The sequence below is a fragment of the Mytilus trossulus genome, chromosome 4 (assembly GCF_036588685.1).
Source record: "Mytilus trossulus isolate FHL-02 chromosome 4, PNRI_Mtr1.1.1.hap1, whole genome shotgun sequence".
Lineage (NCBI taxonomy): Eukaryota > Metazoa > Mollusca > Bivalvia > Mytilida > Mytilidae > Mytilus > Mytilus trossulus.
In genome coordinates this window covers 75,263,503-75,282,548 of record NC_086376.1, presented here as the reverse complement: position 1 = coordinate 75,282,548, position 19,046 = coordinate 75,263,503, and the positions used below count along the sequence as shown (strand labels likewise).

Below are 19,046 nucleotides of genomic sequence, written 5' to 3'. Positions count from 1 at the left end.
CTATTTTAATAAGGAAAAAAGTAAATATTTTTGACATTGCACATACGTGATAATTGAGAGACATCTGGGGAGATGTGCAGACAAACAAACAAGAAGTACACATTAATTTTGTTTGCACTCTAAATAGTAAAAGAGTAAAATCATTATTTCTATTCAAAAGCGCATTACATAAATGTCATTTCTTTAGTAAAATTATAAATATGAACTACTATTAACATATATTTCACGATTTTCAACAACTTGCAGGTTCCGGTAAATAATTTTAACTGCGGCTTTCTTCCCAAAAAATCTAAAGAGCATAAATACTAAAAAACATTTCAGTATAACTTCAAAAATCAATCTACTCGTAATAAACTTTGCGAATAGAGTGACTGATCTACCAAATGAATAAGTGCATTACTACACGTGATTTTTTTTTCAAGGAATCAAAATTTATTTTCGACATCCATACTTCCATTTATTTTATTTTTTTCTACTGATTGACAGTCCAGTGGGTATTCTATCTATGATATGTGAATAATCATTAATATGATCTTGCTAGCTTGAACACTGACATCTTAAACTTAAAGCACTGCGTGCAGTCTCATTTTTCGCCACATTTAACACTTAATTGGATATATCTAGGCTTTGATGTGGGAAGTCCTACTTTCTTGACACAATTACAACAGCTGACAGACCAGCACCGAAGGTCATCACTCGATTTGTATCAGATTTTTAGTTTTCTGTGTTGTGCTACAGTAAACGTTTGTCAGTCTTGGTTTGTCATGAATTGTTGTGTTTTAACTGCATATTGAGAAGCTCTCAAAATCACTGATTGCAAATTGTTATCGATTTTTTTTTTTAGCTATTATGTTAAACGAACAATAGGGGCTCAAAATAATAGATTTTTATAACCCTGGTACCTTTGATAACTATTCGTATTGTTCATAGTAATCTTAAAATCAGTTGGAATATTTTTTTCATAAATTATTTACATTGAATAAAAAAATTAAATTGTTTCACAGCAGATTTTGCCAATCTTCCATTATTTTTAGAGGGATTTTGATGCTAAATTTCCTTTTTTTAATTCTTTTGAAATCTTTTAAAAGTTTATAAGAATCTGTGTTGATTGTTGTCAAACAGACAGTATGATCCGTTCCGGGCATGCCACTTTGTAGCCATAGTCTGTCATTACAAAAAAGTTAAAATAACAAAAATACCGAACATCGACGAAAATCAAAACGGAAAGTTCCTAATTAGATGGCAAAATCAAAATCTCAAACACATCAAATGAATGGATTAAATTTTTCATAATCCTGACTGGGTACTAGCATACATTATGTTATAATTCGGACCGTCAGCTACTAACTACGTATTTTCGTTTCCCCCGGTTTTAGTTTTGTTACCCCGTTTTTGTTTTTTGTCCATGGATTTATGTGTTTTGAACAGCGGTATACTACTGTTGCCTTTATTTATAATCATCGGATTTATAATTATGATCACACAATTTATTAAGCGATACCAAAAGTGAAGAATGAACATAACACAGATTGTTAGACAGCCATGTAGCTTTGCAAAGAAATCAAAACAGTATTTGATACGAGCTGTACATACAGTAAAATGTTGTTTGCTGGTAAAAAAAAAAGTTATTGCACATGTTCTTATTTGTAAAATAGGTCTTAAAGTAGATAGACATAACAAACAATGTGTGCAAGATTGGTTTTAATCAATTATGGTTTTAACTTAAAGAAACTATGACACTTTGGAGAATCTCAACTGTTGTACTATACTTCTTACAGTGAATTATAGTACCATGAGTTTTCTTTTTGCTCACAAATAAACTTCTTTGAAATTTAGCAAGAAACATTTAGTTTCTATGGACTTCCAATGTAATTTCATAAGGTAGTCATGGTAATTTGCTTTACCATTGAATCAATAGTATTAAATTTTACTTCTGGAACAAAAACACCACATACATTGTGATTGATAACAAACATTTGTAACCTATGGTTTACAAAATATACTGGAAAAAATCTATGTTAGTTGGACTTTTAAGGACAAAAAGTCTGAACAGAATTGACGATGTAACCAAAGTAATCCAATATGAAAGGTGATACAATTGACTATTAATGACAAATGACATATATTTTTATACATTTAGTATCGTAATGAAATATATAGGGGTGCCTTTTAGACTATTAAATATGATACATCACAGGCTTCATTTCCCCTTATTAATACACTACGCACACAAATCCGATTTTAAAGGTTAATGATTCAAGCGACTTTTTTTTCAGCAAAAACTTATTACCATACATAAAATGATGTAGTCTCCAAACAACACGATAACACCAATATAAGTTATATGGTTTGCTACTGACCCCCTACGGATCCATAGAGGGTTAAAAAAAAATCATAGGGGGTGAGGCCGTAGTTTATCGCACGCTGGACTTTTTCTGCTACGTTTTGTTGAAAAATACCCAATGAAACACAACAACATCAATAGATGACGTCACCATTAACGCGTCATGAACCCCCTATGAAATAAAATCTACAAACCCCATTCGGTCTCATAGGGGTCACCACGTGACGTCTTTAAACCAATCACAACGTGATAGTTTACCCGCGGTGCGATAAAGGTAAATATAGTCGTTAGCAATTGGATTTAACGAATTGTGTTTGTTTAAACCTGGTCATTGGTGTTCTCTTTTGAATTGTTTCGCATTTTGTCAGGCCTTTTTATAGCTAATCATCAGTTACTGGTTTTGCAAAATTTTTTATGGGGTCATTGTGTATGACGATGCCAATAATTTGCAGTAATTGTTATTTTGGTCGTTATATGTTTTCCTATGTAATAAAGTACATGAATTAGTTATTTCTTTCCACGGTATAAGTTTGATAAAACGAGTTCTGTTTGTTGTTGCCTTACGGTTAGGTCTTTGAGTGTGCAAAGAGCCTGTCCTGTTTATTTTTCTGTCTTTGGGTACAACATGTCATTATAAATTAGTTATTTTCTTAGTTGTTCTATGCAGTTGCATAGGCATATCAAAATATCTTATCAGATTACTCATTTTACAGCTTAATCAATGTGTAAGCTACAGTTATATGCATAATCCGTCATCAAATACATCACCCTTAATTATCCCGTCATCATCTCGCAATAAAAAAATAAACGCAATACCTTTTTCTTCACCAGACCACACATGATATTGTAAAAAAAAGGTGTAAATGGAATCCATCCCATGCAATGAATGTCAAATCTTAATCTGTTTCGTTATTTGGCGAATGAATTAGGCATTAATGGCACATCTTTCGCTGTTTCTGTTAAATCTTTTCTCATATTTTATAGACTGTGACCAATCAGAGTTATACATTTCATATGGATACTTCTTTGTTGTTTAAGAATAATTTTTCCATATTTGTGTTATAGGGTTATTTTTGTTGTTCTGAGTTACATGTATCCCATTTCTTTTTATTATTCGTATCGACATAAAATACGTTAAGGTACAGATCCTGCAAATATTCTTGTCAAGTTCAACGCTTAACCATGTGTCACTTCAAGTAGATCATCATTATATATTTCCCAAGATATCATTTTATTATTATTTGCAAAAATGAATATTGTGATTTTCCAAAAAAAAAGTAATCAAAAGTATGGATCGCCTGGCTATTTTTCAAGCTACTAATCGTCCAAAATTTCCCATTTTGGAAAGATAAATCATGAGAAAAAACTTTTTTGTGAATCAAAAGAAATCTATGGGATAGAATTTTGAAATAGATTATTAGGAAATATGATTTTTAGTATGCTTTAAGATAATGAAAAGAAATAAATGACGCTATTTTCTTGCTACAAGTAAAAAAGGATAATTCTAGATTTAAGTGTTTGCTTTTCAAGCTTTTCCCCTTATAAAGCTAAGATGAGTTATCGGGAAAAAAAAGAAAAAAACGTTTTGTATTTGTTAAAATAGTATAAGTAATGCATTACTTTTTTCTTCTATATCTAAACGAACAAATTTACCCATTAACTACCAATCAATCTAAATATTTAACGATTTAAGCAAAGAACTAGACCAAATGTGTAATGCTATTTTTCAATTAAAGATAGCGGTATAAAGTTCATTTAAAGAGGAATCTCAGACTGATGTTTATATGTTGATAATTTTATCCATTTACTTTTCATCATTTTTTTTAAATGTAAACTTACTTCTAATGGGAAAATTGGGGATGCGGGATAAAGGAAGCATCTTCTTATATCTATCTATCATCGTAGGTTTCAATAGGTCTCTAATTAACCCAATGCTATCATTGTTTTCTATTAATATTTACTGCATTACCTGTTAAACTTTTATCAGCATGTCTTTACTTGTCTGAAGTTACACTTCTTATATTATACAGAAACACACCCCTTGTTGTCATCGACTTTAGCCAACATCAAAACTAACTAAAAAATTTACTACAGTATTTTTTGTTTTTATTTAATTCTACTTTTATCATTATTAAAATGGTTTTATTAATTTAGATTTAAACTGTTTATTTTTTGGGGAGATAAAAAGTTATTTCTAAATTTGAAATGCATCAATGAACAGAAGAAATGTTTCTACACTTAAACGAAAAGGTGGCTTATATAGTAAGTCCTCAAGTCTTTGAATTTCTTTTTTAATAACAAATTAAGTAGTGCAACTGTTCAAACCCCAAATTTTAATTTAGTCAGATGTGACGTTTACATTTATTTAATACCAAATATAAGCCTCACTGTAACAGTTCTTGATTGATAATTGTACTTTATGAATTAAATCCTCTGCCTCAGCCAAACTCCTAAACTGTTGAATCAATTATTACTTCGCTAAACTGATTATTGTATGTAAAAGTAAAGATATATTTTCATTTGGGTATTCGAGTTGCAAGTGTAGAATAACAGGATCATTAATCATTTTATATATTTTAAACTGAATTTTAAACTTTAATTTTATATTTGGATATTAAGGCAAACCAAAACTTGATACTGCTTAAGTATGACGTCCGTTTTGCTAAGCCAAGTATTTCTAATTTATAAGCCTCATTCGATTGGAAGAGGGACTTTCAATCAGCCACCTCTCTATACGAAAATTAACCTATACACCATTTCTCTTAAGGATCCGTGGCATGTTCGGATATATGTCACGTTCTCAATATAACCATTATGTATAAGAACAGTATTTTTTCGCTCTTAACTCCGGTCTCCAAACCTAGATAAAACTTCTTTTATTCACAATTGAAATATACAAGACATTGTATTAACTGCACATAAAATAGACAACAACCATTCAACTGTAAATGTCTACATTTTCATAACTTGGGAATAATTTCATAAAGTAAAGAAATCATCAGAAGTCTAAAAGTAGAAAACACAACCTGGAATCATTTGCCAACTCATCAATCATCGGGAAGCAAGGTCATTGTTGTCCAATATTACGGCTCATAAATAAATTACATCGAAACCTGTAATTTTCTTACCATCTTGAAGATACATCAATAAAATTATTAAAACGACCTTTAAGTCACTGAACTTTCTTTTTTTATTATTTTCTAAAGAAGAAAGTACGTGGTATAAAATTACCCTTTAACGTATATATACAAACTTCATTTCTGACTAACACTTTATATCAATTAATAATTTAGATAAAAAATAAAAAAGATACATAATGAACCTGTGATTTTGTCGGTAATCGTTATAAAAAAATATAAATTATTTGAGAGAATTTTCTTAGATCTATTAATTATTACAAATTGTCAATGATACTCGACTTCTTCGACCACTACTAAATTTGGCTTTTTGAAGGTTTAAGATACCATATTAACTTACTATGACCAAACTTTAAATTTCTACGTCGCGATCATGTGATTTGGTGTTGATAAAGAGTACCCACACAACACCAAAAAACAAACAAAGAAACAAAATTAAATGAATGTCGTTTTACTTAGCGCAATGTGATTCGGAAATGATCAAATTTAAATATTTAGAGAGAAATGTAAAAACCGATTAACCAGGAAGGAGTTATATGACGACAAAAGTACATAAAAAACATCTGCGGGAATTAATGTTTTAGGGATATAGAATTTAAATTTATATTTTCTAAGTTCATCAACGGGGAATTTTAGAAATTTATCTTATAAATATGTCGGTACCGAAACAATAACTAATGATACCCTCGGGAACTTACAATCCACGAGCAAAGGTATCGACCAAGGGCCAGTGCATTAAAAAAACATTTCAAAAAATATCATAGTACAATGAAAGCCACAAGAAGGTGAACAATACAATGAAATAATATAACAGTTGCTTAATATTATTTGATAAAACATTAAATCAATTGACTTCAGTCTTAGTGTATTTTTTAAAATTATAAAAAAAATGTACCAAACTCCAGAGAAAATTTAATCAATAGAACAGGTGAATGACAACTGCCATAGGTCTGAATAGTTGCATGCATCTGCAAAAGAAACGCGACTACCGAATAAGAATTCAGTTCTTGTTTAGATATGTGACATTAAGCCACCGACGGAAGCGTAACTGCCCAGGTCGTGCCGAATGATCATTGATAATGGTACATAAACAATAAAGTGTAAAACACGCTTCTTTGTTCGTACTACCATCTGAAACAGTTGGTTTTCCACATGATACTATTGATAATAAAACACAGGTGCAGTTTAATTTGCACTGACATGGCTGATACCATTCACGAGTTACGCTAGTTACGCTCATTGAAGATGGAGGGAAAACAAACTTTAATGATTTCTAGATTATTACATCTTTTACTTGGTATACAAGCTTATAAACCTACCTATATATTATAATGTAATAAAGATCAGGTCTAGTTCAAGTTATCGTAACATTACAGTTCATTGTATCTGTTCTTAGAAATATTGAAAAATGGTAATTTTGACAATGTAGATAATTGCATTTTTATTTAAGTGTTATTGTGATTAAATTTGAATTTGATAAATTATATTCTTTAATTGAAAAATTTTTGTTAGACTGATTTACAAGGAAGGAAATAATCGCTTAAGATTTTTCTTTTAAAAAGATGGAGAAGATACATAAAGGGTTAATCAAAATCTAAAACTTGAGGGTAAACATAAAAATGATACATATTTTGTTATTTGTTTTATAGTGATTAAGATTATAACTCAATGTTGACTGCCCTATTTTTGATATTTTTATTATACCTATTATTTCTGTTGTTTTGTTCACACATTGTTGCCTATATCAAGGAATTGTATGCGAACGTCATACAAAAAGTAAAATCACAAAAAAATGAAGGAAAATTCAAAACTGAAAGTCCCTTATCAAATGGCAAAATCAAAAGCTCAAACACATCAAACGAATGGATAACAACTGTAATATTCCTGACTTAGTCACTTGGTACAAGCATTGTTTATGTAGTACAAGTTAGAGGTTTGGATAGCTATAAAATCAGGGTTAACCCATCATTTTCTACTTTAAAAATGTTCTGTACTTGTCAGGAATATGACAGTTGTTATCCATTGAATTTCATTTCATGTGTTTTAGCTTTTGATTTTGCCACTTAATTATTGACTTTCCGTTCTGAATTTTTATCAGAGTTCAGTATTTTTTGTGATTTTACTATTTAAAAATGTCGCATTAATTCTTTATTTGCTTAAACAAATAATAATTATGATTAACGTTCATAGTAACTCTGTATAGCGCTGTCCTAGAGTTCTTTCGTTTAATCGTTTAATTTATCGATTAGCTGTAGTTATATACCATAATTTCAAGTATAACTCAGTATGCCTTCAGTATTGGTATCAATTTAATTAAAGTTAATAATTTGATCAATTTTAAGCGAAAATAATCGTAAGTGCACATACATTAGATAGGTAATTAACACGGTTGTAACACAGATCATTCGGTACACTTTCATTATTAAACAAGTTATTTTTAAGTTATTTGCAGTTGTGTACGACATTCAATGAAATGTGAACCAGAAACGTGCTAAGAACTTTGAACCTATAAGACTACAAGTAAAAATTCCTATAAAATGTTTTCATTCTTTTTCAGTCTTGCCAACGTATTGCTATAACTTTTAAAATCCAATATATTTTACAAATCCCCTTTAAAGAATTAGACGGTTTTACCTGAAGTCAAGCTCAAGGTTAACAGTATAATCCCTATAAAGTCAAATAACTATAATACCGGCCTCCAAGGATTTGTTCAGTTGCTGTTTTTTAAAACGTATAGAAAAATCTTTTCTTTCGTATTTGAATTATTCTCAAAGTAAAACAGAACAATATAATTCAGGTAATTTTGAGGCTTATATAAACTAATTTCCGACAGCTATGAAAATATCAAATAGGTCCGCTCTGTCGGTTTGAAGAAAATCTCTGCTGACATTTCCTTCGAGTTATGGAAAAAACAAACAGGTACTGATGCAAGGGAAAAGGTAAACGCCTTTTTTATTTGTGTATCAGTTTTTCAAGGAAATAGCAAAATGTCAAAACATAACTGCAAATATCACTACTATAAAACGATTTTGTAATTGCAGAACATTAGTAAGACTGCGCATCATAAGTAGGGCGTAGACAGTCTGTATTTCTTCATACAGCATCTATGCATAACATTATCACGAACAAACTACTCATTACTCGTCTCAGCTACGGGTCGTTCACCAGAAGTTAAGCGCAGTGGTGTCACCGCAATTCCGGATTTATACAGCAGTGACAACCGTAATCTTACTATTGATAAAGATCAAAACAGCTATGATTGGCGATAAGGTATCACTCATTGGAAAATATCTCATTATAACTACAAGAATTACTATTGAACTTGGTGTCCAACCCTAATTGTGTGAACAATGTGACAAAGCAGTAAGTTGATCATGAAAATGGATAGACATGACCGTTAGAAATCACACATACCATCAAAAGTAAATTGTTATAAAAGTTTAATTGAAAACTGTAGAAAAGAGCTACAAAATGCATGAATAATTCGACCGCGTAAAATATAGGTATAGATTATTAAAAATTAGTATTCTAATTAATGCTATTATATCAAAAGATTTAGTTTCACTTTGAACTATTTCTAGCATAACACACAATGTATGCCCACAAGATAGAAAAGTTGTGTTAAATTTCATCCTTACTTTTGATCATTCTAAATTTGTCAAGTCTATCTGATACTTTTGTGAGCTGTGTGTTAATGTATATCAAATGACAATAAAATATAGGATGTACGTAAAACACCTACATTGATATAATGTATTTGAGTTTAGTTGCAAATATATTAATATGACAAAATATGTTAAAAGTCCTTGGTATGAATTAGTATGCACATAAGTAGTCTACTTTCTTGAATATTGTATACAGATGGAGTACAGAGTATTTCTGGCGTCTTGAATACACTTTTAAGAAATTCAAATATTTTGGTCAATCTTGAAACATTGTTAAATAATGATACTTTCTCACGACGCCCTCGATATAAAAAACACTTCTCATGACAAATAAAGCAGCATGCAAGCTTGCATATAAACATAAACTTCCTTCAACAGTATGAAAATTGTTATATTTTATGAATCAAATCGGGGCACCTGTATAGGACAGTGCATTTCAACGATGCCCTTGATCTATTAATATAATTCTGGTCAAGGCTTGCATTTCCTATGATTCACTTCTTTAATAAGTTTCTACTCACAAGGACGCTTTTAGATTGCGGCTTACATATTGACATACTTTGTTTTTATCTTTAAGCTTTAAGGACATTACCAAGATGTTGATACATAGGCGGATCCAGGGGGCATTGGGCCCGGGCCCCCCTTTCGTTGGAAACATTTGGTTGGGAATCACTAAAGCATGACTAGAGCGCCCCCTCCCCTTGTGTCAGTCAGCTGCCCTTCCTTATGAAAAGTTCTGGATCGGCCACTGAGATAGACCTAATGTGATATCCGTGTGATTCTACGGATGTGTTCTTATAGAAAAAAGTAAAAACACAAAAATACCGAACTCCGAGGAAATTCAAAAAGGAAAATCAAAAATCAAAAGGCAAAATCAAAAGTCCAAACACATCAAACGAATGGATAACAACTGTCATATTCCTATTGTAATCAGTAAAACTAAATTATAAAAAAAAGTAAAAACACAAAAATACTGAACTCCGAGGAAATTTCAAAAAGGAAAGTCCAAAATCAAAAGTCCAAACACATCAAACGAATGGATAACAACTGTCATATTCCTGACTTGGTACAGGCATTTTCCAATGTGGAAAATGGTGGATTGAACCTGGTTTTATAGCTAGCTAAACCTCTCACTTGTATGACAGTCGCATCAAATTCCATTAAATTGTCAACGATGTATGAACAAAACAAACATACTCAAAGAGTAAAAATGTCAAAAATAGGGGTACAGCAGTCAATATTGTGTTATCATCTTAATATCACTATAAAAACAACAAATGTAACGAAGAATCACACAATCACAATAACAATTTTTTTAAAGGTTATTTGATGTACTCGAGGTCTGCATTTTTTGCAAGAAATCTTTTTTTCTATTATATTTCTGACTTACAAGTATTGCAACATTTAGAAAACACATTTCCCTTAAAACATTCATGGAAAAGAATCCAATTTTGAAGAATCTTACACCTGAAAGGTTAAATATTACTTTTATCAGTATTTTTATCGCTTCACGTGTAACTCGTAAACATTCTTTTGATATCGTTTGTGACATGTATGTATATTGTAATCAGATATGGCAAACACCCCTCACCGTTTAGTATGCTAATTAAGTACCGGTATTTGTATTATGAATTAGTACAAAATGATATGTTACTAATAATATATAACAGTTGTATGTCCCTCTACTATTACATTTTGTAAAGAAGAGACTTGAACAATATATATGCTGTGTTACGCTGTCAACGAATAATGAAAAAGTTAATTTGTTGCTTTGGAAATATGTAAACATTTTGAAATGAAACACATATATCGGGTTACATTTATACTCGGTCATTACTTTGATAACAATTAAAAACTCTTTCGGAAAGTATAGACCATATTGGTACAGTTTGCCTATATTTCCTGTATTTAAAAATGTATTTCAACAATCCAACTTACACAAGTTGTTAATTTGTATCATTTGGGAGATGTTAAAAGAGGATGATCGATGTACATTTTAACTATTTTTGTCAAATGCATTTCATTTAAAAACGAGCTATGCATATCTAAAAACAGTTGTTTTTTGTATTTGTATATTTAAATTACAGCTTATTATGACCACACCTGTATTCAATTTAAATCTTATTGATATTACAAGCTCTTGATTACATCGCATGTAACTGAAAAATATACAGAATTATCGGGACAGATATATATCCGCCATCCACTGACAAAGTTCGAGTTTCCGTGCGACCCTTGTTAGAGTCAACCACTTAAAATGCCTTTCCTCTTACAATATTATAGTCTCTATGCCACCTTAGTTAAAGCCAACAATACACAAGACCCTTTCATTTCAACATAAGAGCTTCTATGCGAACCTGGTTAGATCCAACCAGATAAATGGACTCTCCTTTTGCTACATCAGAGCGTATATTCCACTTTGGTAGTTAGAGCCATTCATATAATAGAGTCTACTTTTGCATTACCGCAGTTCTTTGCCACCATGATAAAGGTCACACAGATAAATAGGAAGAAGACTTTATCCAACATAGAAAAAAAAACGATATAAATCACAAACAACAACAGCAGACATGGGTGAATACAAAATTTTAAGAAATTTATGTATAAATAGTTTGATGCAATAATGCTACAAAAAAAACTTCCTTTGAAAGTAGACTCGTCGTTCCCTTTAACGAAGATGTCGGGGTTTATTTTCTCAATCAGTTTTGTTGAAATATATGAATTATTTATGCTTTAAAACATAAAATTGTGTGATCCATTTATTTGATCAAGGGGTTAAATGATATACTTTAATAACAGAATTTCACAATGAGTGTATTAAAGGAAAACTTTTTTTCAAATCTATCTTTAATTTACATAAGATCTGCACGAATAACAAACGAAATGTTTAAGATTATATTCAATTAGTTTACAATATTTAATAATTGGATAATCTAAAAATAACTTTGCAGAGGTATGGTTAATAGTTTACCGAAAATTCCCAACATCAGATAAACAAACCGCAATACATAGATATCTTTTCTATCGATATGCTTGTTAACACTTACCGCAAACATGCAAAAATCATTAAATATCGCTTACCAGAATAAAAGCGATCTCAAAGAACATTTTTTTTTATTTACGTCAAAATAAATCTTAACTTAACTACCTACTGTGAGGTTAAAGAGTATTTTCTTCACAAATATTACACATAAATCAAACTCGACTTGCAGTTGAACCGTGCAAAAACAGATCGTAATGAGTAGAAGCAAATTTATATTTTATTAAATCATTTTGTTTATTTCAAATTTAAGAATACGTTGAATTTCAGCAATATTCTTCTTGTTGTTTAATTTCTAAGGTGTGTGAAACAAAGCATACCTTCATATACGCTGTATAAACTCAATAGTGGTGCCTAAGCATTGTTAAGATAAATTTTGCAGAAGAAAGTTTCTATCTTGATTTTAGAATCAAAGTAATGGCAATCATTATCGAATAAAATGTCAACGTCATAGTCAAGTGTTTATCAAACATAGGCCTTGTGACAATTTCTCTTTTAGGCCCCAGTTATTCAAATTGTCAATCAAAGATTGGAAAACAAATCAGTATAATTGTTAGCTTTAAATAAAGAATATGAAAATAGGTGGCACATATAAGCATAACTTCATTTTTTTTTAATCGGGTTATTTTAGGGGTGAAAAATTGTGTTTTATTTTTAATTTAATTTAAAGAGAATTAAAAACAAATCAATTGTTAACCATTTACATATATCTAAACTATTTTCTTTTTTGTGTAGTATGATGTTTATCAATTAAAAAAGTAAACTAACAAAACATATCTTACTCCTAGAGAAATTCAAATCGGAAAGGTCTTTATAAAATAGCTAAATCAAAAGGTCAGACACATCTAACGAATGACCTACAGTCTTATAAATCAGATATCTCTTTGAATACTGATACATCAGACACGTGGTCATCACCCCCTTGTCGAAGATGATTATTACACAAATCCCTAGTTGACCTTCCTTTCTCTATGGTATGTATGTACAAAGATAAACTTGATAGTTATATTAATCAAGAACAGAATAACTCGATGTCAACCCCATTTATTTATTTTTTCAATTGTTTAATGAAATATCTTTACTGAGGGATATGATATTGGGTCATTTTGAAAAATTCAACCCAAAAACCTCAGGTCATTGATTTTTTTACTTATCCTGGACAATTGACTCATCATAGATGCCAGGATCGAAATTTTATAATTGCGCCAGACGCGTATTTCGTCTACAATAGACTCATCAGTGACACTCGAATCGAAAAGTGTCAAAACGGCCAAATACAATACGAAGTTGAAGAGCTTTAGGACCAAAAATTCCAAAACGTTTTGCCAAATACAGCTAAGGTTAACTATTCATGGGGTAGAAAAACCATAGTATTTTAAAAATTCACAGTTTGTAAACAGTTAACTTATAATTATGACCATATCAAGGATAAATTGTAACAGCACAGCAGTGCCGACTACTGTGCTGGTGATACCCTCATGGAATTAAATCTCCACCAACAGCAAATTGGTGACCTCAGGCAATTGTCTTCTTTATTGAACTATAAAGATAGTTACAGAGGCTGGTGTATTCAACACTATTAAACCTAACAGGTTGTTGTCCTTGGTCTCTCTAATTTCTATGTTGTGTCTCCTGAAATAATATTTGTCTGTTTGTCTATTTATTTTTAACCATGGGGTTGTCAGTTTATTTTCAATCTACTGATACCTTTGATAACTATTGACTGTCCCTTTGGTATCTTTCGTCCCTTTTTTACACACGACACACATTATGGATTTTTTTTTCATAAGAGTCGCAGTTATTATAGTTATCCAGCATGTTGTCAATCGATTGATGGCTTTATAAAACTGACAATATCTCGAATATAAGCCGGTAATAACCCGAAGTTAAATTTATAAAGAGTATTCATACACTTATACAATTTCGATGATAATGAACTGGGGTCATGGATTACCTGATGCTGATTGCTACTGGACGTTATGAGAATATGCAATTTACCACGCATAGATAGTATGCAAACGGTTATATTTATTAATACATCAAAAGTTGACAAATTGAGTACAGGAATACAGACCAAAAAACAAAAGACTTATCAGAAACTAAACTTACAGTACATACCAAGACAAACAATAAAGAACATCTATAAATGAGACATGCACAAAATGAGTGGTATTTTTTATTATCATTTAGTACCTGTCATTGGTAGCATTTAATTTTGTCAGTTTCAATGGACTTCCCGGGTTTTTTTTAATTCTTTTGTTATTAAGATTTAAAATCTAAATTTTAAATCAGTTTTGCTCAGGCACCATGTCCGTTATACTACTTCGTCAGTTATTAATAATATTTGGTTTTTAGTTGGATTATCGATCTTCACAAGTGATTGATTTACCCATAATCCTCCTTTTGACGTCGACATTTGGCAAAAGCAGACGCTTTTTAGACCAGAAAATAACTGCAAACCCGCCCACCCTCCCCTTAATTTGTTAGAATGCAATTGCTGGGGAAGATATTGCTGTTTGGTTTTTGTTTGTTTATTTCAGATTTGTATGTTCCACATAGATTATATAGTTATACCATGTTGAAAGCTATCCAAAAGTTCAAATATCGAGACTGCCATTCAACTAAACATAGATGATCATAGATGAATACTGGCTGCAAAAGAGTGGACATACACAGAAATTGAAAGGATAACTTAGAAGTGTTTAATTATGGATTTTTATTATATTCAAACATGTAGAAATAGTTGCAGATTGAAATTATCAATGATAGCGATAACTTCTGATTTCCAGAGTTAGTCGTTTGATTTATGGCAGATTTCGCTGCGCTTAAAGAACATATTTGCAGTTTACAGACTTATTTAAATTGTATGATAGCATTAGCCTCTGATTTCAGGGTTAATAGCTTATCTTGAACTTGTCCCTTTTCATATATGGTCTGCAACCTCGAACATATTCGGCGATCGTCATACAACATTTGCAAAGAAACATATGCATTTATATCACTGAATTTCAGTTCATATAATAGTACATATATATAACATATTTGTTAATAAATGCTGTGGCCATTTCCTGCCAACTCTTAATTTGTTATTTTTTTAATGAGCATCTAAGATAATAGATTGTAAACTCAAATTTATTGGAATTATTTCAGGTCAGGAAATTTGCATATGGTTTTAAAAGTGCAAATCCTGGAAACCCCAGTTGATAACTCTGACATATAAAATAATACAATGTGTGTCATCAATTATTAACAAACAAGTCTGACTGCGTCATTATGGAATTAATTTGCAACAAATGCCTAATTATAAGTGGATATTCTCAGTCTACACTTAATATTGTCAGTACTTATATTAAAGCTACATTTGGGTAATTTTAATAATGAAGTATATATAATACTTCTGTTGGACAATAAATGTACACTTTTCAAGCTTTGAATTAAATGCATGCATAAAAGCGTTGTATTCAAAAACTGAGACTGTCCTTTTCTTCCTTTTTATATTACTACTATCGTAATGTATTTCAGTCCTATTTCGGAACTGAGCTTAAAACATCTTAACAATTTTATTCTGTTAAAATTTTCATCATTTTTTTCACTTAATTGGATTCGAGTTTTTTTGGGTTTTTTTAATTGCTTTGTGTTCAGTTACTTATACATACTTTGGAATTGTATCCTTCACGGAGAAAAATATTTTATCTCATTGTGTCACTATTATAAATATGATTTCAAGGTATTCAATAGTTTCCACTCAGATTATCTTTGAAGACAGATAGAATTACCATTCACAACCTTTTCAATTTAAACTTAGACACCCAACAAACGAAATAAATTAAACCTGAGATCACTAGAAATCATGATTATAATACATTGTTAATCGAATTATTTTAACTTTTTTCAAATCGGTTTTATTTTAGTTTTTAAAGTGTTTTTTTCAAGTTTGTATCACATTTTAATAAATAACACATCTTGTAATTATCTGACATGACTTATGTAGACTATTTCCAGTTTTCCCACCTTACGGTTACACCTGGAAATTAAGTTACAAGGACAAATGCTTATTTATTAATTAATAATAGTAGGTTTATTCTAAGTAATAAGGATGTTCTCAACCCAGGCAGAAAACCCTAGCCGTATTGGTCGCAACATTTTGGAACTTTTAGTCCTTTGTGCTCTTCAACTTTGTACTTTTTATAACTTTTTTCATCTGAGCGTCACTGGTTAGTCTTGTGTGGACGAAACGCATGTCAGGTGTATTATATTTTAAATCTGATACCTTTTGTTAGCTATTATTCGTGTGTTTCTCTGTCATATATGTTATTTGTATTGTAGTCCTGTCATGTAATGTTGTCATTTAAATGTTATATTTAACATTGCCATCAAAGCTGGAGGTTTGCCCTGTCACAAAACAAGGTTCAATCCACCATTTTTTTCTTAAAATGTCCTGTAACAAGTCAGGGAAATGACCATTGTTATATTATAGTTCGTTTCTGTGTGTGCTACATTTTAATGTTGTGTTTCTGTTGTGTCGTAGTTCTCCTCCTATATTTAATGCATTTCCCGCAGTTTAAGTTTGTAACCCGGATATATTTTTTTCTCACTCAATTTATGAATTTCGAACAGCTTTATACTACTGTTGCCTTTTTATACATAGTACATGAGGAAATCTCTGTAACTAACAGAAACTCATGACTATGACAGTTGTTTTCCATTCGTTTGATGCATTTCAGCTTTTGATTTTGTCACAAAGGGCTTTCTGTTTGGATTGTCCTTGAAGTTGGGTATTGTTGCTCTTGAAACTTTTAGTTAAAAGGAAAAGATAAAGTAGGTTTCAGCAATCAAGTTATTATCCAAGTGTGGGGTCTATAGGTAGGAAGATGAAAAGTTTTTGATTCTGAAACAACTAAAAAACATGTCAAAGGCAAACTGTATTAACCTTTACTTTTTGCGAAACATAACTGATTTAACAAATGTCTGTTTAGTTTACCTTAGAAAACACTCATCCTAAAGACATGAGATTTTCATCGGTATTGACTCGTTTGAATTTTTCAGTTCAGAAAATCCATATGTTTGTAGTTGGTTTTTTTTGTTAGCTAATCTTATCATTTGCCCTCTAAAAGTAGTTGTACATGCAATTTAGACACAAAGAAGAAACCTAAAAACGGGTCAAACATCATACATTGAGATGGTAAAACAACTTCTTTATACATTAATCAAAAGATGAATAATTGGCCTTATGGGTACGTGTTTTATGTATCATTATTTTGACTTTAGTTCAACACGACAAAAGTGAAACTTTGATTCAATGATGCAGTATAATTGTGCTGAATTATATTTTAGAGTTAATTTTCCTTTATTACAGATAACAACAAGAATGTGTCCGTAGTACACGGACTATCATATTCTATGTTCAATGAAACTTTAATTTGGCATTAGAATTAGAAAGATCATATTAAAGGGAACATGTGTACTAAGTGTCAAGTTGATTGGACTTAAACTTCATCAAAAACTACCCCGACCAAAAAATTAATTTAACCTGAAGCGGACAGACGGACGAGCGAACAGACTGACGAACGAACGGACCTACGAACTAACGGACCAGAAAACATAATGCCCATAAATGGGGCATACAAAGCATTAACGACTTACCTGTGAAACATTCCATTAGATCAAATTCAGCTTTTTGTAGGGTTTGTTCTGTCTTGTGTAACTTCTGTTGTAATCCTGAATAATTTCCTTGCAGTATTCCATATGCTTTTTCCACCTGCGACAATTTCCATTTATAAGTTCCAATTTCTTCTTTTAAATTTGACTCCGATCTGACCAATGTATATAGTTGGTTTTCCAGATCGAATACCTTAGAATCAGTCACATTGAATCTAATCTGTAATTCTTTAAATTTTTCAGTTGTGTGCTTAACTTGATTTTTTAATATATACCTTTCTTGCTCAAGAGTCGCTACCTTGTGTTCTGAAATCATCAGTTTGTCTCCCTGATCGAGAAGTTCGTCTTGGGTTTTAGTAAATAAATGTGTGGTTTCATTCAACTTTGCTTCTGTATCTAAAAGCTGGGTTGTTCTTTTATGCAAACGAGTCCGTAAAATTGAAAATTCATCGTAAAGTTTTTTAAGTAATCCACTTTCAGAATGGTGTATAGTACCTTGAGGGAGAGTTCCAATAATGACCTGGTCATCTTCCAAACGTCTTGTTTTAACTTGTTGGCTAACAGGTCCAGCCACGGCAGATCTTAAAAGTTTTTGAACGGAAGCTTCCAACTCCGCGATCCTGTTTTTATGTTGTTCTGTTACGGTATGAAAATCTTGCTGCATTCGAGACATTTTTTCATCATTTTGTCCGTAGATATCGTTTTCGTTCGCCATTGGAATCTTCGTTCTTTTAGATTCGCACTCAGTATTTGAATTTGACAGGTTAATTTCATAAGTACATTTGCCATTTTGAAATGAACACTGGTTTCCGTAACTCACACAAAAGTTGTCCAAAACAATCATTAATATAACTAAATATTTTTCAAGATGACTATATAAAACACGGATCTCCATTACTTATCGAATTAACACAAAAAAGAAATATTTACCTACAAATGTAACTTCTGAACAGATGGTTTGGCAAAATAATCAAAAGAGTAGCTAGCATATATTGCATGCTGAATCCACTTCCAAAATAAGTTGACATGGCGTTACATAATCCTAAATTAGCATAGAAAAAATTGATAAGAAGTCATTGACAAATAAACACACCAGGATAAATGAAAATAAATAGATATACGCCTCAATGAACTGCCACAAATCTTCCCATTTAACTGGCTAATGTATATGGATCTTTTTAAGGAAAGTCAACTTTCTGTTT

The 19,046-nt window shown here is 31.1% G+C and overlaps 1 protein-coding gene across 1 annotated transcript in view; it reads right to left on the bottom strand.

Annotated features, from left to right (window-relative positions):
- Positions 1-19,046, bottom strand: part of LOC134715978 (uncharacterized) — a 39,607-nt gene extending 20,561 nt beyond the window's left edge. Inside the window, exon 1 of the mRNA XM_063578596.1 lies at positions 17,830-19,046. Within this exon, the coding sequence (XP_063434666.1) occupies positions 17,830-18,739 (910 nt within the window). The 5' untranslated portion in view covers positions 18,740-19,046. The remainder of the gene's footprint in view (positions 1-17,829) is intronic.